Genomic DNA, 26,939 nt, shown 5'->3' on the forward strand with positions numbered 1-26,939 from the left:
CTAACTTGAGCGATGCCTCTGATTGATGCTGAGCAATTCCTTGTAACATACACAAATGTGAAATGTGAAACTTCACAGCCCTGTTCTGAAATATGTCACCGTGTAGAGGAAGAATCTCCCAAGGTACAGATTCAGCAGGACAGCCCTGTGTGTTGTGGACAGTGAATCGTCGCTGTTCCTTGTATCATAATTTTCCTGCTAGTCTCAAATACATGTTGCATATTAACTTGCATTAGGAGTGTTTGTGTTTTGTGGATGGATCTATTTTTTATTTATTTAAAGAAAAAATAATATTCAAATTCATTAAGCAGGACTCTCACACCAATGAAAGGATAAAATATATTCAAAAAATGTCTTATATAGAATGTCAGAAAAGGGAGAAAAAATACTAGCAGAGAGAATTTTATTATGCTTTAAATGATACAATATTAAACACAATGACTATACAAATAATAACCATAATGAGCAGTATTGATATGTTTAATGAATCAGTAGGCAAACCTAAACAACAGCAAAAAAATAAATTACTAAACAGCAATGGCATTGGAGACCAACAGAGAGGTGACTTGAGGTTTTATCTCATGGATTTAGGAATTATAGGGATCAAAATTCTGAGCATCACTAGACTTGGATAGGACACAGATTTGTACGTTATTCTCTTCTGAAACACAAATATAGAAGAAAGAGAGAGAGAGAGAGACAAGGAGAGGGAAAGAGAAAACTATCACGGTGAAAAAAGGTAAAATGTTCAAGAATCAGACCTACAAGGCAAGGAAGAAAGGGGGTCATGGATTGAGAATAACCTTAGAGATCAGAAAGCAACACACCACAGCACGTCAAAATGTGCACATAACTGTGTTAAATTTCTCTGCCATGAAATGGAATGACGTTCCATCATTCACAACAACATGGATGACCTTGGAGAAAATAATGTTGAGTGAAATAAGCCAAGCAAAAGGGAAAAAATGCCACATGTTCTCCATCATAAGTGAGAGGTAAGAGAGAACGAAGGAAGGAAAGAAAAGCCACAGGGGTGCATTGGTCTTGCAGAGGGACAGAGCAGACCTGGGGTTGTGTAATGGGGTGGAGACAAGACGGAGGGGGAAGGACATAAGGGATTAATTGTGCGGGGGACATGAGGAATAATCACAATTCGTAGAATAGGCATGCTAATAGTACTGATCTGGCCACCACATTTTGGGTACAAGTGCCGACGGTAAGCTTTGTACCCTGTGAATATTCATAACCAATAAAATAAAATAGAAAATAAAAAATATTGAATAAAAGAAGTAAAAGGCAAAATGAGAGCTTTTATTGCAAAAAGTGCATGCTTGCGGCAATATCTGCAGTGCAAGTTTGTATGTATTTGAAGGTAAGATGTTTGGGAATGCATGACCTGAAATCAGCAATGACAATATTGTCAGAGAAAAGCTGACATAAAAACACGGATGTTATGACGAGGCTTTATTGAAGTTCAATTATGTCTGAAGATAATGCCCTAAACTGCATGGCTGTGGTACTTGGTAACAAATCAATCACCATGTTACACTTTTTCAGGGTCTTCCCATCAGACTTTCTAACATGGGATAATTCAATTCAATTTAAAATGTCACAGGGTCATGAGGAAACTAGTAAAAGGTTAAAAATACTCAGCAGCACTTTTAATTTCCTCTTTAATTACAAAAGTGAGATTGACACTGGTTGATTTTTTGTTTGTATGTTATGTTGTCAGCCCTTGGAAGTTCACATTCCACTTGCCTGGTAAATTTAGAGCATGACTGTGTTTAAAGGAAAGGCACAAATGATTGTTTAAAAATGTTTCCGCTAATACTGACCCTCAATTGAAAGGATAAATGTACCCTGCTGTCCTGTGTCCAGGTTCATAAGTAGAAAACTCAGCTCATTTGCTTATGTAATTTATTAATTTTTCCCTAAAAGTGTTTTCAGTGCAAAGTTCCTATCTCCATCGTGCTTCAGGTCTGTTCCCAAATTTTCAGGCTCAGAGATATTTGTATGTGTCCTCTGACCACTGAGGACACCAAGGATGATGGTTTTGACCAGAATACTCAGCCCGTTCCCTGTCTGTTGTCTGATTCCTGCCACCCATGGGACTGTCCAACTCAGTGCTCTGCAGCTTCTGAAGCCATCTGGACGTCATCTGACACCAAGTGTGTGTGTTGTGAGAGGTGTCCTGGGATCAGCAGATGCTCTGTCCTTACAGAAAAAGTGTTCTCAAGAAAGCTGCTTGATGGCTACAGACAATTGCAAGTTAATATTAGATAAATGTTTCTTTTAATCACAGATAAGTGAGAACATGTGGTATTTCTCTTTCTGTGCCTGACTCATTTCATGAAGCTAAAAATAAATAAATAAATACACAATTAATCTGTGGGGAGGAGAAGACACAACAAATTACAATTCCTTGTGAAGTTGTTACAACATGTGAGCAGATATGAGGTTGTTGCGAGGGGGCGAGGCAGGGGGAAGGGAGGTTTTGGTAATGGGCCATAATAATCAACTACATTGCATATTGATAAAATAAAACAAAATTCAAAAAAATGTTTCTATGAATCAGCTCTACTTGATATAGACAAATTGGTTACTATGTTAAATCAGCACTGGTGGTGAATCTTTTCAAAGAGAGCTAATATTGCTTTGGTCATATGTAACTAGTCAACAAGATAATCCTGGGAATTTCTGAAGGTGGAACATGGCCATGAGACAAATCTCAAGGGCTCTGGACATCTGCAGGGGGATTTTCTTTAACTTCCTTCCATTCTTCAGAGGATTCAGAGGTGTTTTATTTACCACCTGCCTCTTTTCTCTATTTCTTGATCTTTTCTCTATGTCTTGATATAATCCATTGGCAAAATGTTACAGCTCTTTCAGTTGATAAAAAGCTGCTTTATTTTGTGTTTCCAACCTGTGATATGAAAAAAATTATATAAAGTGAGCTTGTCAAAATTCTAAACACAAGAGCACACACATATGAAACTCAGTCGTGACTAGGAATTTTTTATTGAGGATGTACGTTATTACACATAAATTACATAAATATATTCAAGGTGAACCATGGCATGAGTCTCTAGTGATTATATAAGACAAAAAATGGGCAGCCTCATTGGTGCCTTTTTATTGTTCCCATTAGGGACTTATGTCCATGTGGACACATGACACGGTTCTACTCATGGAGGCAGGAGAGATGGTCTGCTGGGGCTTTCCTGATTCTCCAGAAGGGCATTTCAGAAGAATGACCCTCTTTCATGTATAAAACAAGATATCACCATATCTGTGTGTGACTGGAAAGTCATTCATGTCCACACTTGATAAGAGCGAACTGTGTCATGAAGCAAAATTGTGAAGCTTATTAGTGTCTAACATTGAGAAAACTAATTAACTGGATACATGAACTGTTGAAATACCTGAGTCTGGATCCATTCTCATATGTTCTTCTTGTTTCAATACCTTGTGATTTGTGTCATTGTTTAGTCAGTTCCAGTCACCTCTGTTTACTTTCTGCTGAAACAGAGCACATAATAATCTAGAGATGTTAAGATTAAAAGGAAAATGAATAACTGACTTGAAAAATAACCTGAGTTCGAGGTGAGGTACAAATTACTTTGTTGTCAGTAAAACAGGTAGAAGTTGTGAATAAATGCTATGTGCTTAAAATAGTTTTATCATATTTATGGCAATTCTGCACATTTCTTAGATTTATTAGAGACTCACATTGAGAACCTTGAAATAATTTTTTTGGGTTTATTAATTATGCCATTATAACACAACTGGTTATTTTATTAACCAGGAATTGCTATTCCAATGTTATCTTTACATTAGACTGAGATCCTCTGCCTTATGTAAAATAACTCCAGATGAGAGAAATTATTTCACTTATTACAGCTCATAAATTAGCCACAACAGGAATAAGCACACGTGAGTTTGGAGAAGTGCACATCTGTGAACTCTTTGCAAACAAAGGGGATTCTCACATCATCCGGAAAACGACATTAAAACAGACAAGCTCAGGAACTTTCAGAGCCGCTCCTATATCCCAATTACTTGGCTGTCCGGATGCTCTCAGGACACACACACAACTCTGTTCACCTCAGTAGAACTCAGCTCATTTGCATATTCATGAGGTGGAATATTTTATAGTTCAATAACTAGCTCGGCCTCAGAGGAGGAGACCGATGGCACATGGGCCACGCCACAGTGAGAGGCTGCGGGTCCAGGTCCTAATCCACCTTGAGGGCATGCATCTCCTGCCTCACCCCTGAGCTCAGAGCAGGCAGAGCTCCCCTCTCTGAGGAACAAGACCCCCCAGGACACTCGTCTCACTGTGAACCCACATCTGAGTATTATGGAGACCACCTCGATCATTTATGAGCCTGTCAGTGTCTCTATTGCTGAGCTGTTGCACTGACCCCATGCTGGCCTCACCAGGCACCAGAGCAGCCTCTGTAACTCAGAGAGAGTGACCATGAGTGTCCAGCAGGACTCATGGGTGGCTGTGAGATCTATTGGGCACTTCTGAGTTTGTTTCCCTGCACCTGTCTGGGTGACCTATGATCCCAGGCTGCTCAGTAGAAAGACCCCTGATTCTCAGAGTAACCATGGACTGTGTGATTCAGGGCTGGGTCCCTGATTATATTGACAAGAAGTTGAATGGGGCACTTCATAAACAAATATTTTCCAAAATATTGCTTGAAAATTCTGTTTTGAATAAATGTGAATCTCATCCCCAACTCCTCATAATAAAATGTACACGGTATTTACATAGTTACCATTCATGCACATTGGTCCTCATATCACTAATCTATTTATGATCAACTCAGGTTCATTCATCTGCCACCATCTCTGAATCACCACTTTCCTGTCAAACACCCAGGCCAGGTAACATCACTAGACCTGAAATCTGAATGCCCTGTTACTGCGATCAGTGTGTAACCCAAAATTCTGCACCATTTGAATTAATGAAGGCACCCCTGTACTCCAGAATTTTACTAGTGAGATACCCACAAAAACTACAAATTCCTTCTAAATATTGCTCTCCTTGCATTATCATTTCAGCTGAATGCTCCCGGTAAAATAAAATATTGTAGGAACATCTGCACTGCTTTAAATATTTGCATTTATGTCAGTATTTTTGAAAGATGAAGCTCCAGGCCTTGACAGCCTCTTCCCAGCCAGCTCTGCGCCTGCTGGAGCCTGTGCTGGGCGTGTCCTGAGCACCCCCTGCAGCCCAGTGCTGGCCCTGCAGGGGAGGCTCCTGCCTGGGCTCAGGGTGTGTTATCCTCGCAGCGTCTCTACTGCAGTATTAAGGGTCTGTGCCACAGCTTCAGAGTTTTCTTTCAGGGACACCATATGCTTTTGTCAGCATTTCTTAAGATAGTGAATTGGTCTCACTAAACCCAAATGCTCTGTAGAGAAAAAACAAGTGAACGTTTTATAAAACTACCTGGAAGCCTGTTCCCTGGAGCTGGCAGATGCATTGACATATTTGACACTCACGGTGAGTCCAGAAATTCTCGGGGGTTTGGGACAGTCTCTTATCTCCTTCAGGGTTATCTTGCAGATGGTCATAGCAGAAAACACCTGAGTCTACAGAATTATGGGGCTCAGAGCCCACTCCACAGCTAATAATGCAAGTAAATGCACACACACACACACACACACACACAGACACACACACACACGGGCTAGTGTTAATGGTAATGGGCAGGAAATATGTACTTCTTGTCTTTATTTTACATGTAGGTAGTTCCTCTACACTGACCCTGGGCCTAGGATTGTGACTCGCTTTGTCAAACAGAACAAAAGTAAACACAATGCCAGTGTAGACTTGGGAAGTGCACACATTGTGGGATTTCCTGCTCTCCCATCACACAGGAAATCTTTAGATGCCTGTGAGATGGGGTCAGGGTCTCCCTGAGGAGGGCCAGACATACAAAGCCATGCCCAGTCAGTGCAACCACACTGAGCACCGTGACATGATCAAGTGGGATTCTTCCAAAGGATGCAAGGATGGTTCAATATACTCAATTAATAAACATGATTCATTACTTCAAAAATTAAAAAAATATCAAGAACAAGAATCATATGGTCATCTCAAGAGACATAGAATAAGCATTTGATAAAATACGCAATAACTTCATGATAAAGACTCTTCACAAATTAGGTATAGCAGGAAAAAATAAAAATAAATAAAAACTAGTAAAAGCCAAACATGACAAACTTACCAAAAATATCATCCTGAATAGAGAAAAAACAAAAGTTTTTGTTTGTTTGTTTGTTTGTTTTTCTTTAAGAGCAGGGAGAAGACAAGGATGGCCACTGTCACCTCTCCTATTTAACATAGTACCAGAAGAGCTGGCCAGAGCATTCTGAGAGGACTAAGAAGTAAAGGGAAACCCAATTGGCCAAAACAAAGTCGAATTGTTTCCTTTTGCAGATGACATGATCTTATATAAAGAAAAACCTAAAGAATCTAGTAAAGAACTCTTAGAAGTGACAAGCAAATTCCATAAATTAGTCTGAAACAAAATCAATATCTGTAAAATACAGTAGTGTTTTAATACACCAAGAACAAACTATCAGAAAAAAGATTGAAAAAGCAATCCCATTTACAATACTCACCCCAAAATAAAATACCTAGAAATATATTTAACCAAGGAAGTGAAAGATCTCTACAATGAGAACTACAAAACAATGCTGAAAGAAATTAAATAGGACACCAAAAGACGGAACACCATGTCATTTACATGGTTTGGAAGTGTTAATGTGAAAATGTCCATACCACCCAAAGGTATATACAGTTTCAATGCAATTGCATTCTTCAGAGAAATAGAAAAAACAATCCTCACATTCATATGGAATAACAAAAGACATCAAATAGAATCAAAAGGAAAAACAAACAAATGGGATTATATCATACTAAAATCTTCTGCATTGCAATGGGAAAAATCAACAGAATGAAAAGATGACTTACAGATACGGAAAAAATTACAAAATATTCATCCAACAAGGACTAATACCCAGAAGATACAAGGAATTCAAACAACTTCACAGTAAAATACATATGTATATATATATGTAAAGTACATATGTACATACATATTTTAAAAATTGACAAAGGTGCTGAAAATGCATTTGTCAAAAAAGACATACAAATGGCCAACAGTCATGAAAAAATGCTCAACATCACTAAGCATCAGGGAAATGCAAATGAAAACCACATTGTGACATCACCTCACTCCAGTTCCACTGGCTAAAATCAAAAAGACACAGAATAACAAACGCTGGTGAGGATGCAGAGAGATGGGAACACTTCTAGACTTCCCGTGGAACTGTTAGTTAGTTCAGCTGTTGTGGAAAACAGAACGGCCATTTCTCAAACAATGAGAAGTTACAGTGGGGTTGTTTGAGATCCTTACACATTCTGGATATAAATCCCTTGCCAGGTGTATATTTTGTAAGTACTTTCTCCCATTCTGTAGGTTGTCTTTCTGCTCTGTTGAATGTTTCCGTTGCTGAGCAGAAGGATTTTTATTTTCACATAGTCCCATTTGTTTAATTTTCTTTTGTGGCTTCGTTCTTTTAATGTACTGAACTACATTTATTCATCGCGTGTGTTGAACGATCTTTGTATCCAGCATTAAAGTGAACTTGATCTTGCTGAATAATACTTGCGATAAATTTAATCTTTGTAAATATGTTACGACTATTTTAGTGGCCTAACATATTATCTATCCTGAATAATTTTTCATGTGGGCTTCAGAAGATTGTGCGCTCTGCCCCTGTTGGATGGAATGTTCTGTTCACTGTTTTTAGGTCCATTTGGCCTTAGATGTAGTTCAAGTCTGATGTTTCTTTATTGAACTTCTGATTGAATGATCTGTTTTTGAAAGTAGGGCATTCCAAACCCACTGTGACGATTGCTGTATATTTCCCTCCAGGTCTGTTAATATTTATTTACATATTTATGTCTGCATACACTCTCTATGTATGTACTTATATACACATACGTATTTGAGTTGTTAAATGTTCTTGATGCATGAACTGCTTTATTATTATGAATAGCTTTTTAATCTCTTTTTACAATTTCAGACTTAAACTCTATTTGGTCTTAAGAAAGTGTAGCTGCCCCTCCTATCTTTCAGATTCTCCTTCCTTACATCTCTTTTATTCCTTTCACTGTGAACATTTTGCGTGCTATTCTGCTAATCTATGTCTTTGACTGAAGCGTTAATCCATTTACATTCAATGTATATCTTGATAGGTGAGGACTTACTATAGCCCTTTTCATTTATTTATTTTTCGGATTTCTCTGATGATCCTGTGATTCTGTCTTTCTCTCCTGCGGTAATCCTTTCTGACCTGATGATATGCAGCATCAGTATGCTTTGATTCCTTTCTGCTTCACTTTCGTGTGTCCCCTATAGCTTCTTGCTTTGTTGTTAGCACGAGGTTCATACACAACATGCAGTAGTTATCAAAGTTCCTTTGGTTGCAATAACAACTTACTTTTGATTGAGAAGAACTCAGCAATTAACTCCCCTCAGACACATTTTATGTTTTTGATGTCCCAATAGATATTTTACCTCGTGCATTCCTTAGCACATTATATCTCCATATAATACAGTTTTTTTTCAGAATGTGTGCTCTTTTGCACGATAGAAAAGTTGAGAAATCTTAAGTTGAATCATCATAAGTCAGAGACTGTGCATCTTTCCACATGCTGCTAGACTGCACATTTTCTGTGAGAAATATACAGAAAAATTACTATTTATTTAAATCTAATTTAAATTCACATTGCATTAGCATCTCTGAAATAAGAAGTTCACACTTGTCACTGTACTTTTTCATTGTTATATATGACATTGTTAAAATTTTAAATGTGTTAGTTAATTTAGTTAACATTGCATCAGACATTCAAGGTCACCGATGCCCTTATCATGAAACTAACATGCAGGTAAGAGCCAGCATGCACTGAAGAAGAATTTAAAAGGGCTGTTTTTTTGTGTTGAATTTTATGAATTTTTCATATATGTTGTGTACTAAGAGTTATAGCCTTGTGCGCGTGTGTGTGTGTGCGCGTGTGTGTGTGTGTGTGTGTGTGAGAGAGGGAATGACTGGCTATTACAGGGACCCAACCATGTGACATTTGTGTTATAAGGCTACACTCTAACCAAATCAGCTCAGTGGCAGCCCCTGGATTCAGTTATAATACACAATCCCCACCTTTCCCTACATTCGTACAAAGAATGGACGTTTCATTTGAATTCAGGATACATTAATTTCCTCTAAGAGCACTCACTGTTGTGGATTGCTCTCTCAGCCCTTCTTCATATCTAATCCACATCACTGGCAATCATAGGTATTTGACTTCATGTATGTCACCTGGTCATTGGGGACATTGGTTATATACATTTTGGGTGTGCAATTGATACATTTTGATATATGCATACATTGTAAAATGATACACCAATGTGAGTACCAAAGTATCTATCACTTCATACACTAATCACTTGTATGTGTATCTCGAGAACAGTTCACATATACCCTCTTAGAAGTTATCAAGTATAAAATACACCATTAGTAACTAATGTCACAAGGGTGTACATCAGATCTCCAGAAGTCATTCATCCTGTTAAATAAAAGCTTTGCGACCTTTTCCAGTATCTCTCTATTCCTACAACTCGAATTCTCTGAAAACCACCGTTCTGCCCTGTGAATTTGACTGCATATATGGGGTCTGCTCATTGGGGACATTGGTTACATTAAGGATCACAAGCCTGTCTGGTCCATTACCTAATCACTGCGTGACACTAGCGTCTCTTGGTCTTGTCCACCAGGTGCTGTGAAGCTGGTGGATCCATCTGGACATGCTCTGCCATAAATTGTGTGACTTGTTATAGGTGGCCTGGCACCACCAGCCACATGTGCCCCTCACAAGATGCAGACCTGTCCTGCACTAGCGCCTGAATTGCCTGGTTACATGTCTGAAAGTCACAAGGGCTCACTTTCATAGGTAAGGAAGGTTCAGCTGACCGGCCTGTCACCTGTTCAGGCCTCCGTAGATAGATGAACACACCATATGGGCATTAGGGGACTGAGTGGGGTTGACTTCATCGATGGACAAACCTTTATTCAAATCCACAAGGGGCAGAGTTGTGCGTATCTGAGGTAAGGGGATCATGTATGAACAAACGGTGTTTTTCAGAGGTCAAAGAGTGTGAGCTTAGAACACACAGCCAATGGGCATTTTTTTTTTTTTTTTTTTTTTTTAGTTAAATTATTTCCAGTCAAGAATGATGAGAATCTTCCGGAAGATCTGCTTGTCATGAATGAAACATGAGTCATAGAAATTCGGTGAAGGAAAAGACCTTAGTGACTGCTCAAATCTCATTTTCAAAAAACATCGTCAGTTTCTCCGTCGTTAACCAAGAGAGGATGTGAGGAGTTAAAAATACAAAGAAAAAGGCATGAAGTGTCTCAGGAGACACCTCCGACCTTGGAGAGGACACGAAACCATTGATGTCTACAGGAAACACCTCAGTGTCCTCTGCACCTGCCACTGGCACGAGGCCCCTGAGCTCAGTGTGTTCTCAGCGCCCCCTGGTGGTCCCGTGTGTCCCTGCAGTAGGTTCTTGTCTGGGCTCCCACTGACGTCCCCTCACTGTGTCTCTCGCACAGTAATACGTGGCCGTGTCCTCAGCTCTCGCATTTTCAGTTTGCAGATACAGTGTGTTCTTGGCGTTTTCCCTGGAGATGGTGAATCGGCCCTTCACGGAGTCTGCGTAGTATGTGCTACCACCGTTCCAGCTAATGGCTGAGACCCACTCCAGCCCCTTCCCTGGAGCCTGGCGGACCCAGCTCATGGCATAGTCATCAAAGGTGAATCCAGAGGCGACAAAGGTGAGTCTCAGAGACCCTCCAGGCGTCACCAAGCCTCCCCCGGACTCCACCAGCTGCACCTCACACTGGACACCTGCAAACACAGAGACACCCTGGTCAAAAAACTCTCACACGAATCCACTATTTCTCCGACTCATAACCACACACATTCTCAATGTCTGTATTTCGCCTTAATATGACCTTTTAATACAGCAAGAAGGAAAACGCAGCTCAGTCCAAACTCCATGGTGACTCGTCTGTGTTCAGTCCTGATCACCGAGTTGGAGCACCTGGGGATCTGGGGCTGGTTCTTGTCTCCCAGAGCTGCAGGGTCAGGGCTGGGCTGCTTTACATCAGCAGGGGGAGGCCCTATTTGCATGTCCTCCTGCTACATAGCAGGCTCTGTGGTGGGAGCCTATGAAGAGGGCAGAGTCCAGAGCAGATGTGAGGGCTCCAGGGGAGTTTGGTGGCAATAACTATATTTGTGACAATATGTTTTTTATTATACGATTATAACTTGATAGATACTTATAATTCATCTACATTGTTTTTGCACAGAAACACAAAGTATTTGAGGCACTTATGAATGGTAATTCTTTATATAGATGTACAGTTATAAACAAAATCATCAAAGGATTATACAGTTAACCAAGTGCTCATCTTTGGGCAGAGGGAGCGTCAGTTTCTGGGTCTGTGCTCCACACCATGGATCCAACCCCAGGACAGAGCTGGGCCTGCCTAGTGACATTTGCCTAGTTAGGTTCTCCTTCCTGTAATCACACTTTGTGATTTTGGTGTGTTCTGCCTTTTATTCACATTATACTTAGAGAACCAGAGTTCATGCAGATGCAACTTAAAGGATCTCTGAAATTATATGTCCCAGTATTTCCTTATCTCTCTCTATTGACATCTGCTTTTATTTGTAACCATCATAAGAAGCTATAATAGACAGAACAAACTGCACCTATTCAAAGTGTGCACTTGATGAGTGCTGACATACATGTGCACCTGCACAGTCACCACCACAATGGAAATAGTGCACAAATATTTCATCCCAAAGCATTTCCTGCTGTTCTTCTGATTTCTCTTCCCACTGCTTCCTTCCTCTCTCCGTATGTCCAGGCAGCTCGTGAACTTCTTTATGTTACTTCACAGTATTTTTTTCTCATCTTCAGTTGAAGTAAGTGTAATATACAGTCAGTGCTTGGGATTCCTTGCTATACTTCATTCTGATCTTTTTTTCAAAATGTGTGACTTAAGCACTCATGACTTTTAATACGGTGTAGTATCCCAATGTATGAAAATGCTTCTTTTATTCAGTTTACCTGCTAATGGGAATTTGGATCATGCTCAGATTCTGGATATTATAAAGTAAGCTGCTGTTAGAATACAAATGTAGAGATGGAGTAAAAGAGTTTTTTCTTATTTTTTCAAGAAACACAATAACACTAGCAAGCCCATTGGATAAGTGGCAAATTAGTGCATTTTCTTAAAGAAATCAAAGAGTGAAGTGAACAAGACAAACAGCAAACCTGAAATCTGGACAGAGTAGTTTTCAGGAAAAACAGGACCAAACCTTAGCTCACCTGGGTCGGACATCACTAGATGGCAAACACACTAGAGTAAAGATGAAACTAGAAATAGTTCATGAATATCCAAATGTCCAGTGTGCTAAAGCATCAGAGTGTGAATCTGCCGGGATGCACACATCTGCAGGGATCCTAACTTCTTTCTGGCTTCTCCAGGGGAGAATCACTCAGCTCCCGCCTCCTGGGGTGGTGCTCAAGGGGGAGAGGAGGAGCCCCCTGCCTAGTGCTCCAGCACCTACTCCAGCTCCTCCACACAACAAGTTATCAATGTGCACGGGAGGCAGCAAAGCCAATATTTATGCTTTACATTTTGAGAAACTGCTGAACAGTTTTTCAAAGTGCATATAAATTTTATGTTCTCACCAGCATTTTATGAACAAACTGATTTCTCCACATCCTCATCAATAGCTCTTATTATTCCTCATTTTTATCATATTCATACAACGTGGCACAAAACAGAAACCTAAAACATAAAAGAACCTGAATACTGAACACTGCATATTATTAATTCCACCGATGAAAATTATCCAGAATAGGCATGCGTGGAGACAGAAATTAGGTTAGTTGTCACTGGACCAGGATAAACAGGAGAAAGGGAGGACTGGAACGTGACACTGAAGATATGTGTTCATTTGGGGATATTCAAATAATCTAAAATTAAATTCTGGTGGTGTTTCCACAAATTTTGCTAATTATTTTGTGAGTAACATATACTGAAGTCTTCTAAACTGTACACTTTTATAGGTAGATTTTATCATAAGTAAAATATATTTCAATAATTTATAAAAAAATCTATCATTAACTTTCATCAATTAATACAGTTGTACAATTTTTTACAGTTTATAACCCATATGAAACATACTTTTGTGAAACAAACAACAAACATTGTGATGTCAGTAATTTAGAGGATATGAGAGCATTGTCTATTTTCTCTTTTGTTCTCTGTGCTTTCTGGCTCATGTCCATAGAGTCTGCGCACACACCTAGTTCCTGAATTGTTTCACCTATATTTTGCCTTAGTAATTTTTCAGTTTCAGGTCTTATACTTAAGTCTTTAATCCACTTTGAGTTGAATTTGTATACGGTGTGAGGTAAATACCTAGTGTCATCCTTCTGCTTATGGACATCCAGTTTTCCCTACATCACTTGCTGAGAGGAAGTCTTGTCCCCAATGTAGATTTTTGTTGCCTTTGTCCCATATCAGATGGCCGTGAGCCTGAGGGGTGTTTTCTGTATTCTCAATTCTGCTCCACTGGTCTGAGTGTCTATAGTCAGTACTAATAGTGTCTATAGTCAGTAATAATATATTTCAAAATAGCAAGGAGAGTTAAGTTTCAAATGTCTCCCCCCCAAAATTCTAAGTTGATGCGATGGATATATTGACCAGCTTGACCTTGAAAATCTACACAACTCTTCCAGTTGTCAAGAACGCAAAACATCACTAGACAAAATGTCTCATTAGATTAGTTCTACTATGTTTCCATTTGTATTGTCAGGGCTAGTGCTCAGACCCTTCAAACCCATTGTACAAGCTGCATCACAAACCTCTCACATGCCAGGCTCGGTCACCAGACACTTCACACACAGGTCCACGCTAGGCAATTGGAAAGATCCCGGTATCATTGGCAGATGACATGAGCTCCATCTTCAGCAACAGCAGCAGCAGCTTTCAGGTCCAGCAGCTGACAAGTCTGGTGGTGGCAGAGGTGGTGGTGGCAGCGGCCTTGCAGAGGGTCCCAGTGGCACTGGCAGCAACAGCTTGGTCAACACCCTCCAGCAGCAGTAGAGGCTTCCCATAGCCCCTGTGGACCTCCCAGGGGTGGGGGGAGCACCGTGGGTCAGAGCCACTCATCCTTTATACTTCAGTCCATAACCCAGGAAACCTGGGTGCACATGCGCAATTACATTAGACAGTAACCAAGGAACACCTGGCCGCACGTGCACATTTACATCAAATGCTCAGGAATATTTTGAACATCTGAGAGGCCCTGAACATTTTCCTATATTTTCCCAACAGATATAATTATTCTGCATTATATACGTTTTTCAAAACGTCACTCTGTTCCTCTTAAATGAATAAAATTATGATTTGTCATATAAGATGATATTAACAAAAAGTGAAGGAGATACAGCCTCTCTCAGACCACACAGTGGTAAAGGATCAAGGCGTCCCTCAGAAATCCCGAATGAGCTGAGGACAGCGGCCAGCACAGCTTGTATTCAACACCTTCAATGTGGCAAGTGGAAGTAAACAAGCAGCAACCAGAAGGAAACACCAACACAGCCCTTTTCTCCAGGTGTGACACGAGGAGTTCTGGGTTCAGGTCTCACAATAAGAAGCTTGGACGTCATCACTCCCATCCAGAAAAAAGTAAAAACTCTGAACAGAATGAAAATTGGTGACAATTCTTATATCTGTAGAAGAATTTATGTCACCGGGTGAACGGCTGTCCCTAAAACTGAAGATGCAGCCAGGAAGACACACAGGGTCATAACCTGTCTGATTAGAAACTCATGAGCAGAAACCTCCGTGGGATCCATTACTGGGGGAGAAAAACCAGAGCTGCAGCTGAAGAATTGCTGAAGACTCAGAGCTGGGAAGTCTGAGAGTTGGGTGCAGCCCAGTGCAATGGTCTCAGGGATCCCCAAACTTTAAACTCTACCTCAGGGGCCCAACCGTGTTCTCGTAGAAAATATCGGAGAAGAATCCTGATGTTCACAGCAGAGAAAGGGAGGAAGGAGCCATTCTGAATTACACCACAGCATGACTTTCTCTATAAGAAGCCTTGACCTTAGGAGAAGCGAGTTTAGCTGATCCTAATGGATTGCAGATTCATCAGAGCATCATTGACCTGAGAGAAGAGAAAAAACGAATCCCCTCCCCCTCCCGCAAGAGACGTGCAGTGTCCCCCAAGGCAGGGTAAAGGGAGAAGCACTTGGGAAGGTCCCACCCAGGAAACGGCTCACTAAAGGACAGAACTCATCCTAGGACTGTGCACTGCTTCCCTACCCCACACCTTACCCACATCCACAGGGCTTCTGTATCATGACAGAGAAAAACTAAAACATAACATGCACCTTAGACACAATTTAAGAAGTGTCCATGAAAATGTAGTCCACAGAGGAGACAAAAACAAGGACATCAGGGACATTTTATGGAGTTTGTTCTTTGTCTTGCCATCCCGTCAGGCTCTTGTCTCTGACAGACCCACCCCAAAATTCAGCTGAGCAGGGTTCTGCTGTGTTTTCATCTCTGTGCTTGTCACCCTGAATCCTCCACATGGAAATATCATAGCTGTGTGTGGCCCTAAGGCATCTGCTTCTCCATCCAGGACACTGAGGAATGGACAGAGAGTGGGACAAATCCTGAACATCAATGTCCACAGTGTAGATGAGGACCCAGAGGCTAAACTGCCCCATTGAGGATAGAGACGCCATGGGCAGGGGTCCTGTAGGATGATAATAACCACGTGGCTGTAGCTGCACTTTGTATACGGAAAAATGCTGATTTAGGTACAGGGTCCTCAGGACTAATCTAAAGTTTCTGGAAAATAATACTAGATCATAACGATTTGTGTGTCAGGAAAAAACAGGTCAAGAAAAAACCTGAGAAAGAAAAGCCCCCTGTGAAAAGAACCTTCTCATCTGCACATGAGGAAAGTTACTTCACTCTGTGCTGCCTGCACTGAGAATGTGAGAAATTAGAGTCACAAAGAACAAAGAAGGACATGACCCTGAGGGACATCTGAGAGTCAGCAGAGCAGAGGAAACCTCAGATCCCAAGAGGAACCCCCATCCCCTCTCTGCACCTGCTCCATGGGGCACAGGAGCTGGGTGGGCCTTGAGCGCCCCCTGCAGCCCAGACCACTCCTGTATCCTGCAGGGTGGTTTGTGTCTGGGTCACGCTGACTTCCTGTCACTGTGTCTCTGGCACAGTAATACACGCCTGTGTCCTCGTCGGTCACAGAGCTCCGCTGCAGGGAGAACTGGTTCTTGGATGTGTCTCTGGTGATGGAGATGCGGCTCTTGAGCGATGGCTTACAACCTGTGCTTCCAGTATAAATTATGCGTCCCATCCACTCAAAGCTCTTCCCCATGGGCTGGCGGATCCAGTGCCAACCATCATCACTGGTGATGGAGTAACCAGAGACGGTGAACATGAGGGAGAGGGTCTGCGAGGACTTCACCAGTCCTGGGCCTGACTCCTGCAGCTGCACCTTGGAGAATACACCTGGGGAGAAGGAGAATCAAAACTTGTCAGTCACATGCAGTCCCAACCATACCGTAGACTCATGTGTGACATCTGAGACCCTCACCTTCGGGAGCAGTCACCAGGCAAAGAAGTAGACCCCACAGTCTCATCTTCTATTTCACCTGAACTCTGCCATCCCCAGAGACTTGAGCCCTGTCTGAGGACAGACCTGTGAGCTTCCACGTCAGAAGTGTCCACATTTACTCTAGAGCTTGAAGGAAATTTTGCATGTGGGGGAGCTTTGCCCTTATAAGTGCTGAGGAACTGAGTTGGGAACCATTGTATTTTTTGAAGTGCTTATGTGTTTGTTTGTTTGTTTGTTTTTCTTGAAATTATTATACATGTATTTATGGTATGGGTGGGAACTTGGTGAGCTACATGACATAATGTGGCCCCAGCTTTCTGAGCCCAGATCTACCTTCCTTCAACCCCTGTGTTCTGTGCTGACTGGGACCCAGCCCAACTCTCCCACATAAACTCAGGCTCTGGGTCTTGCTTCTGCAGTTCTGATCCCAGCACAAACCCTGGTTCTTTCCCTGGACCCTCTCCTGTGATGTGGTTCTCGTGACACCTGAGAGCTTGTTGCTTGGTATATTGTTGTTACATGAGTTCTAGGCCTGCCTTGTGTTTTCCATCCTGCCATACAAGACACAGCACACCAGAACCACAGAGACTCTGCAGAAAATGGTGCCCAGTGCATTACTGAGGACCCTGATTCTCAATATCTGGGAAAGATAAAAATCTTAAATTCCTCCATTCCATGGTCATTCCTGTTCATCTAAAGTGTACAAAAGTTCAACATATATTCACTTGTGACCCACATTGTATAGATTTTATTCCTTCATTTAATCCACCAAGCTTATCAGATATCAAAAAATAAAATTGATTACAATGGTTAACATGAAAGCAGTAATAACATCCTATTGCTAAACTTTTAAAAATAAAATGTCCCTTGATGTGCACCTGTCTGTGGTCATGAGAGCCAGTCCATGTCTGTGGCATCACTCTCTGGATGACTGCCCACCATAGAGAGAGAGGCCAGGGGCCAGGCTGGACGCTGTGCTGTGCCTGCCCCTGTCTGCTCCATGTCAGTCCCAAGGACAGCTCCATGTCAGTCCCAAGGAGGGACAGCCCTTCAAGAGTCCTGAATGAATGACAAGACAGGAGCTGCTGGTGGGCAATTTGGGGATGATTCTTCAGGTCCTGTTGACTCCTACATTGTGTTGGAGTTTAATCAAAATGTTGAAAGACCTGGTGAAAGATGATGAAAAACAAACACTCTGAAATGATAAATCAAGTATTACAACCAGAATAAGATATGACACAGATTCTGGAATTATCAGAGAGGAGATTTGAAATAACTCTGTGTATGTGCATCTATGTTTAATTTTTCTTTCAAACCCTCAGCTGACTCTCCAGCGTCCTAGTGGCCCAGCTCTGTGTGTCCAGGAGAACTTGTCAGGAAGCTCCGCCTCAGGGAGAAGCAGCCCAGCCTCTCAGTGGAGTAAGGGACAAGGACAAAGACCTGCATCTTGCTCGTTTCTGTTTTAACGTGCTCAAGAGGGAAGGTGCAGTGGAAAGAGGTGACTGATTCATAACGTCACTCAGGAACCAAGAGTCCCACTGATTTCAGAACCAGAATCTGCAACTTGTGGACAGACATTTACAGAAATCAGAAGGTGAGGGAATGGTGAATTTCAGGTGGAATGTTTTTTAACTGCTGTAAAGACACTAAACATGAGGTCTCCCTAGTATCACAATTCAAGTGCATGACACAGGATGTGAACCACGAATGCAGTGTTGTAGAGCAGATCTCTAGACCTTGTTCATCCTGCATAACTGCAACTTTCCTCCTGTAGAACGTTACGTTCATTAGCCAGGCTGTGAGGGTGTGTGTTATAAGTGTGTACACTTCCTTGGGCATAATATGTCATATGGCCCTGACTTACATCAAAAGCTAAAAAGTGTGTGTTATCTGCTATTTCAGGATAAATGAGAACAACAGGTGTGTGTGTGGACTGGAGCCTGACACACTGAGTCCGTGTCACCTCTGTCTCTGTCTCTGTCTCTGTCTCTCTCTCTCCACACCCATCCACCCATACACACAAATGCTCACCATTGGTCTTTAGAAAATCTACCCCGAACTGTCAATTTGATTGATCCTGATAACTCCTTCTCATAGAATAATATGTGAACCTCACAGTCCTGTTCTGTAGTAAGTCACAGTGTGTAGGAAGAATCTGCCTTAGTACAAAGTGACAGGATGGTCCTGTGTGTTTGAGAGTCAGTGCATCACAGCCTGTTTCTTTGAATCTTAATTGTCCTGCAGGCCTCATGCACATGCTCGTTTCTAACTTGGAATGAGTGTTGTGTTTTCTGGATAGACCTAGTTTAAAAAAAATATTTTAAGATAATTATAGTATTGAAAATTCATTAAGTAAGACTCACACACCACTGAAAAGAGAAAATATCTTCATGAAAAAAAAATGGTCTTAGATGGGATGTCAGAAAAGTAGTAAAAGTACTAGCTGAGAAAATTTTAAATGTCCTTTCAATAAATCAAACAATATTAAAAACTATTATTATGTCATTAATACTAACAATTAATATTACTTGCATTTTTAGTGAAACCCTAAGCAAAAATTAATGATGATGATAATAATAATAATAAACAATAATAGTAAATCACCACACACCAATGTGATGAGAAACCAGCAGAAACATGAAATGAGGAGATAATCTCTTTATATATGTGGAACCATTGTTATAGAAGAAAGAGAGATAAAGAAAATTGTCAAGATGAATAAAGAGATGAGATTTAAGAATAGACCTATTCGGCAGAGAAGAAAGGGGGCATATGGATCATGAATAATGTTTGAGATAAATCGGTGATACACCACACCTTCTCAAAATGTGCCTGTAATTGGATGAAGTTTAAGTAGACTGAAAGGTAAAAGAAAAGGCAAAATGGGGTTTTCATTACAAAAATTGCATGCCTTTAGCAATATTTGCTGTTCAAAGGTGTAAGTACATGAATACAAGATGGTTGGGAGTGCAGGACCAGAAATCAACAATAAAAATACCTGCCAGAGCAATGCAGATATAAAACATTAGATGTTAGACAAAGGCTTTATTGAAGTTCAATTATGCGTGAAGATAACACTACAAGCTACACGTTTTTGATACGTGGTAACAAACCAGTCACCATGTCACACTTTGTTCATGGTCTTCCTATCAGACTTTCTAACACAGGATAATGCAGTTCAACTTCAAATGTAACAGTTTCTTGAGGAAATTAGTAAATGCTAACTAAAATACTCTGAATCACGTCAGATTTCCCCTTTAAATACAAAAGTGAGTGTGACACTGGTTGATTTGCTGTTTGTATATTACGAAGTCAGCCCTTGGAAGTTCACATCTGATCTGTGTGATAATTTTGAGACTGTCACTGTATGTAAAGGAAAACCGCATGTAATCATTTAAAAAGGTTTCCATTAATAATCATGCTCAGTTGAAACATAGAGACACACTCTTCTGTCCTGTGTCCAGGTTCCAAATTAGAAAACTGAGCTCATTTGCTAATGTGATTTAGTAATTTTCCCCTAAAAGTGTTTTCAGAGGAACATGTCTATCTCCATCCTGCTTCCGATCTGTTCCCAAACTTTAGGGCTCTTATATTTAGCTGTATATGTGTCCTCTGGTCATTGAGTCACAGGGTTTGATTGTTTGGACCACACTACTCAGCCCATTCCCTGACTGATGTCTGACCCAAGCCTCCCATGGGCTTGTCCCCCTCAGTGCTCTGCAGCTGGTGGCGCTGTCTGCATGTCCTCTGTCATAAGGTGTGTGAGCTGTGAGGGGTGTCCTGGGGTCAGCAGCTGCTCTGTCCTCACAGATAATCTGTGCTTTCAAGAAAGCTGCTTGCCTTCTGTAGTTTGTCTTTCTGCTGTGTTGATTTTTTCTTTTGATGTGCAGAAGCTTTTGTAAAGGATATTATCCCATTTGTATGTTTTTTCTTTTATTCCTTGTGCTTTTCGGATCTTATTCGCAAAGTCTTTGCCTAGACATCTGACAAGGTATTAATATATAGAATACATAAGGTTCTCAAAGCCAAAAGAGAAAAAAAAAAAACAGATGATCAAACAGAAATATGTGCAATGGAGATGAGTAGACAGTAGACATTTTTCAAAAGAAGATATTGAAATGGCTAACAGATAAATGAAAAAAATGTTCTGCATCAGTAATCATTAGGAAAATGCAAATCAAAAACACGTTGAGATATAATCTCAACCCAGATAGACTGGCCATTACTGAAGAGACCGTGAATAACAAATGCTGGTGAGGTTGTGGAGAAATCAGAAAACTTCTACTCTGTTGATAGGACTGTAAATTAGTAAAGCCAATATGGAGGTTTCTCAACAAACTACAGATAGAATGTCATATGATCCAGCAATGCTACTACTGGATTTATATCCAAAGGAATGGAAATCCTGTCAAAGGGACAACTGCACTCCCATGTTAATCACAACTCTATTTCCAATAGTCAAAATATGGAGCCAACCTAAATGTCCCTCGACAGACTACAGGGTAAGGAAAATGTGGTTTATATACACAGTAGAATACTACTCATTAATAAAAACAAAATGAAATTCTGCCATTTGAATCAACATGGGTGAGTCTGGAGAAAATCATATTAAGTGAAATAAGCCAAAGAAAGACAGAGAAATACTGCATATTCTCAATCATAACTGCATGCTAAGAAAAGAAAGAAAGAAAGAAAGAAAGAAAGAAAGAAAGAAAGAAAGAAAGAAAGAAAGAAAGAAAGAAAGAAAGAAAGAAAGAAAGAAAGAAAGAAAGAAAGAAAGACGGAAGGACAGAAGGAAGGAAGGAAGGAAGGAAGGAAGGAAAGAAGAAAGAAAGAAAGAAAGAAAGAAAGAAAGAAAGAAAGAAAGAAAGAAAAAGAATGAAAGAAAGAAAAAAGAAAGAAAGAAAGAAAAGAAAAGAAAGAAAGAAAGAAGGAAGGAAGGAAGAAAGGAAGGAAGAAAGGAAGAAAGAAAAGACCACAACAATACGTTGAATGTTCAGAAGGAAGGAACAAACCTAAGGACACTCGAGACGGGGGAAGGGAGGGAGGGTGGATGGGAGCGACAAGGTGGGTCAAGGGCATAAAGAAAAATTGAGATTTTCTATAATGAGTATGCTAATAATAAAAACTAAAAATAAATAAATAAAAAGTAAATATAGCTGCATGATGGCTGCAGATGATTTCAAATTAATATTAGCTAAGTGTTTATATTAATCAGCTGTACATGGTATAGACGAATAGTTTCCAATCTTAAATCAGCGCTTGCCTTGACACTTTACAAACACCACTAGGTTCTTATTCACCACGTGTAACCAGTCAACAAGACAATCCTGGGAATTCTCTAAAGGTGGACCATGGTCATGAAACAGGCCTCAAAGACACTTTGGACATTTCCTGGTGGATTTTCTTCAGCTTCCATTCATGAGGGGATTTTAATATGTTTTATTTATTGTTTTACTGTTTTTTTCAATGTCTTGAAGTAATTTATTGGAAAAATGTTAGAGCTCTTTCAGTTGATAAAATGATGCTTTATGTTCTGTTTACAACCTGTATTATGAAAACATTTACATCAAGTGAGCTTGTCAAAATTCTAAACACAAGAGCACACACACACATATACACAAGGAAAATACGCTTTTGGAAGACTACATGACAAATAGACACTTTGCAAACAAAGTGTTGACATTCTTCAGAGAAATGGTAAATCTATCCAAAATTTCACATCAAGGAACAAAAGACACCACACAGCCAAAGCAATCCAGAGAAAGAAAAAATAATAATAAAGCTGGAGGCGTTACACTACCTGACTTTAAATTCCACTACAAATCTATAGTAAGAGAAACAGCATGGAACCGGCATAAAAACAGACACTAAAACCAATGCAACAGAACAGAGAACCCAGAAAACAAACCACATACTTACAGCCAGCTGGTCTTTGACAAAGGCACCAAGAGCACACATCGGTGAAAAGACTGACTATTCAATTTATGGTGCTGGAGATACTGGAAAACCATCTATAACAAAATAAAACTAGACCTGTATCTTCCACCATATTTGAAAATCAACTCAAAATGGATTAAAGACTTAAATGTAAGACCTGATACCTTACAACTTCTAAAATAAAACACAGGTGAAACACTCCAGGAATTAGGACTGGGGAAAAACTTTATGGAAATACCTCAAAAGCACAGGTGACAAAAGAAAAAAAAAATAAACAAATAGTGTTATATCAAACTAAAAACTTTCTACACAGCAAAGGAAACAATTAACCAAACAAAAAGACAACCTGCAGAGTGGGAGGAAAAATTTGTAAACTATGCATCCACCGTGGGATTATTATACAGAATATACAAGGAACCCAGAAAATGTTGCCATAGGAAAAACTATAATGAACCAGATTAAAAATTGAGCAAAGGGGCCTAGTAGACATTTCTCAAAAGGTGATATACAAATGGCCAACAGACACATTAAATAATTCTCAACATCACTAAACATCAGGGAAATACAAATCAAAACCACATTTATATATCATCTGATTCAGATAGACTGGCCATTATTCAGAAGATAGAGTAAGAGATGCTGGGCAGGATCCTGAGAAAGTGAAACCCTCCTACACTGTTGGTGAGACTGTCAATCAGTGTAGCTATTATGGAAAACAGCATGGAAGTTTCTCAAACAATGACAGATAGATCTGCCATATGATCCAGGAATCCCACTGCTGGGTACATAACCATAGGCAAGGAAATCATCATGTTGAAGGGAAATTTGCACTCCCATGTTTAACGCAGCTCTATTTACAGTAGCCAAGATTAGGACCCAACTTCCATGCCAATTGGTGGGTGTCTGGATAAGTAAACTTTGGTATCTGTACAGAATGTAATACTGCTTTGCCAATAAAATAAATAACAAAAGTCTGCCATTTGCAGCAATATGGATGAACTTGGGGAAAATTATGTTAAGTGAGATAAGCTGGGCACAGAAAGTGAAATACCACATGTCTTCACTGATAAGTGGGAGCTAAAAATAAAACAGAAAAAGAAATAAAGATACAATGATGACAATAACTTGTAGAAATTTCAAAATGGGAGATCGTATGTAGGCCACCAGAGTGTGAAATGAGGAGGGGGGATGGGTTTAGCAAGGAATTGAAAAAGAACCCCAAAATATATCACACTGTACAATGTTGAATATATGATTTATTCTGATATGAGCATTGTATATTGTACACAGATATGGATATTCAAAGCCATACCCCTCAGATATTTACCAAAAAAATTCAATAAAAACAATAAAAAGAATATAATAAATTTACTTTTAAGAAAAATATGAAAGAAAAAAATTTAAATCGTAGAATAATAAAATTATAAATATTAATCTAGGAAAACTGGAGACAATTATTATTTTCCATTTATGCTGATCAGTGCTCAAAAGTTCTCAATAAAATCATGTTCAGTGTTAGATCCTTCGATCACTGAAGAAAGATAGTCTGGGAACTAAAGTTTAAAATGCACTAAAACAAATTTCTATTCTTTAAAATAGCAAATCAAGTTGAATGGATGGGCTTGATGTTATGCAGGTCACCACCAGTAGGAAATAGAGATCCTTCCCTTGGAACTTCTTGAGAAGCCACATGTGGACCTGGGGCACCAAGAGTGGGGCATTATCTTCCTGTTTCAACCGCCGCTGCTGGTGGATACCCCTGAGAGGTTTGACTTATCTACACATCAGGGCGGTATCGACCTGTGGAACTCAAAGTTCCCACTACAGTGAAGAAAGTTATGCATCACCTGAGAGCTGTTTCAGGTAAAGGTGGATCTTGTCCATACAGAAATATCCAATGCAATTGCTGCTAACATTTGTCTTGGCCTGGGGGACACGAAAGGAAACAACAAAAATCCAGTCCAGTGTGTCCTTATATTTCTCTTTTCTTAGTTGGTTCCACACAGGTCCACTCAGTCCACTCTGCCACAAAGGCCAGACTGACTCCTCTTTGTCACGGTGCATAGGTGCCATCTTAGCCTGAAAGACATGGGGCAGTTACCATCCCTGGTAGAGAAACTCTCTTTATCAGCTGAGCCACAGTCATAAGTATCCCCTTTAAGAAGACAACAAACATAGACTCAAATTACGTCGAACCACTTCTGTGCCCTAGTGGAAGGACTGTGAAGGCATAAATAAAACTTTGCATTTAGTCACAGCAAATGTGGTGAAAGGAATTAATCCTGCTTCAACACTCTTATTCCCAGACCCCTGTGTTGTAGCTACTGGGCTAAAGCGTCCTATAGTGCAGATTGATTTGGACCATATGCTGGACACTAGATTACAGGGAAATGCCTGTGATGGAATTAATTTAGAGCTCAGAGTTTCTTCTGGAAAACGATGTCATAAAACATCCTCAGACATATCAATTTGGTTTTATTTTCAGAGACTTGAATTGGCCCTTCCATTGTTCTATTAGTCTTTCTGCTTCTGGAAATATCGAAATGATGGATGACAACTTTAGCCCATGCGTGTGTTCCCATGGCCTCACGTCCTATGACTCAACAACAACTAGTGTCCTTGGTCTTAGACAACATCCTGCAGGATCTCATATAAGATCCAGACATTCAGCACCAAGGACATTGGTCATGAGAATAGGACTTTGCCAACAAAGGCAAATCCTCATACTGGATGAGACTAACTACCATAAACAAATATAAAGCTACAAGTGTAGGTGAAGGGCACATGGTATTCTCTGTCTTATTACTGCAACATATGTATAAGCCTAAAGTTACTTCAAAATGCATTTAAAAATTAAGAAAAATATGAATGAATAGGAAAATAATGCCAATAAAAAATTAGATGAGAACATTCTGATGAGGACAATTTCTGGCTCTCATGGGTGAATGTGACATGAAGCAATCAACTTATTACCAAGAGGATTAGTGTTCATCCCATGATGACGGATGGTGTCGTGTTTGTCACCATCATCTCAGGCACTCAATGTGAGGAGCTAGGCCAGTCATCGATTGAGCATCCCCCATCCCCAAACTTCATCTTGCATACTCAGGAAAGCCTGGTATAAACAGAGAAGGCACAAAGGTTGGTACAGAAATATCGATAGTTATATAAAGATCAATGACCTCATTCCCTAGACCCACTGACTTAGTAGGACATGTTTTCCTCTCATGAGGTGCTGATACTCTCACATGTCAATGCATTTGGTTGGACTTTAACATTATAATTGCCCTGAAAAGTTGTGTCATAGATTGTTAGAAAATTCCCTGAGAAATTACAACATTAATTTTCAGGAAGATGTGGAAAAATATCAGGATGTGATGGAGTTGCTAAGTATAAATGCCAGAAAATAACTAACTAAAGAGGTTATTTCAAGAAGATAAGTGCCCAGGGAGGACCAAAGCTACAAAGGCTTCCAAAGTGTCGAGTAGACGGAGACCAAAGAAGAGCCATCAGATTTGTCATCTCAGAATGTTAATCCTATCAGTGAGAGCACAGAGTGGAATTGCTGGTGTGGACAAAAATTAGAGCAAGTCCAAGAGAGAGTGAAACATGTTATACCTGAAGACATTCGGGATACTCACATTTTCAGTGTGTGTGTGAGGACCCAGAGGTACAGTCCTCCTAAATGGAGGGTTTTTTTTTTTTAAGACGAATACCAAACGTGTGTTGTTAATAAAATCACTCAGGATATGGCCACGTATAGGACTGCATAAGTGACAGTGGCACCCAGGGGTCACTGTGGACCACACAGTCCATGTGATCATTCTGATTTACTCAGAATCTTTTCCATCCACCACAGTTTGGGATGGGGAAGCTCAAGTTTAAGGTCAGTGTTTTACTCTATGAAGAAAAGAAGAAAACGAGGACACAGATGTTGAAAAAATCTTCCAAAATTCACAATGTCCTGTTCATGACAAATTTGTTAGTATAGGACCTAGATTTAATATTTGCCCTTTTTTGTGTTTAGCAATATGCCTGTGCAATAAAGTTAATTGGTACTTTTAGAGAGTGTCAGTGAGTGTGTATATACTGTCAGAAAGGCATTATTTTAAAACAATATTAAAATTACACTCACTTTAAAAAGTCACCTTTTAATATATGTGCTACAGTATCATCT

At 40.1% G+C, this 26,939-nt stretch overlaps 2 gene segments (V, D, J or C); both read right to left on the reverse strand.

Moving 5' to 3' along the window:
- Positions 1 to 10,607: 10,607 nt before the first annotated feature.
- LOC134372855 (immunoglobulin heavy variable 3-23-like) lies at positions 10,608 to 11,182 on the reverse strand. The segment is given in 2 exon segments: positions 10,608 to 10,990; positions 11,098 to 11,182. Coding segments are annotated over 2 exon segments (429 nt in total).
- Positions 11,183 to 11,284: 102 nt separating this feature from the next.
- On the reverse strand, positions 11,285 to 16,847 carry LOC134372856 (Ig heavy chain V region 1B43-like). The segment is given in 3 exon segments: positions 11,285 to 11,311; positions 16,295 to 16,716; positions 16,802 to 16,847. Coding segments are annotated over 3 exon segments (495 nt in total).
- Positions 16,848 to 26,939: the final 10,092 nt, after the last annotated feature.

This window comes from Cynocephalus volans, chromosome 3 (genome assembly GCF_027409185.1).
Source record: "Cynocephalus volans isolate mCynVol1 chromosome 3, mCynVol1.pri, whole genome shotgun sequence".
NCBI lineage: Eukaryota > Metazoa > Chordata > Mammalia > Dermoptera > Cynocephalidae > Cynocephalus > Cynocephalus volans.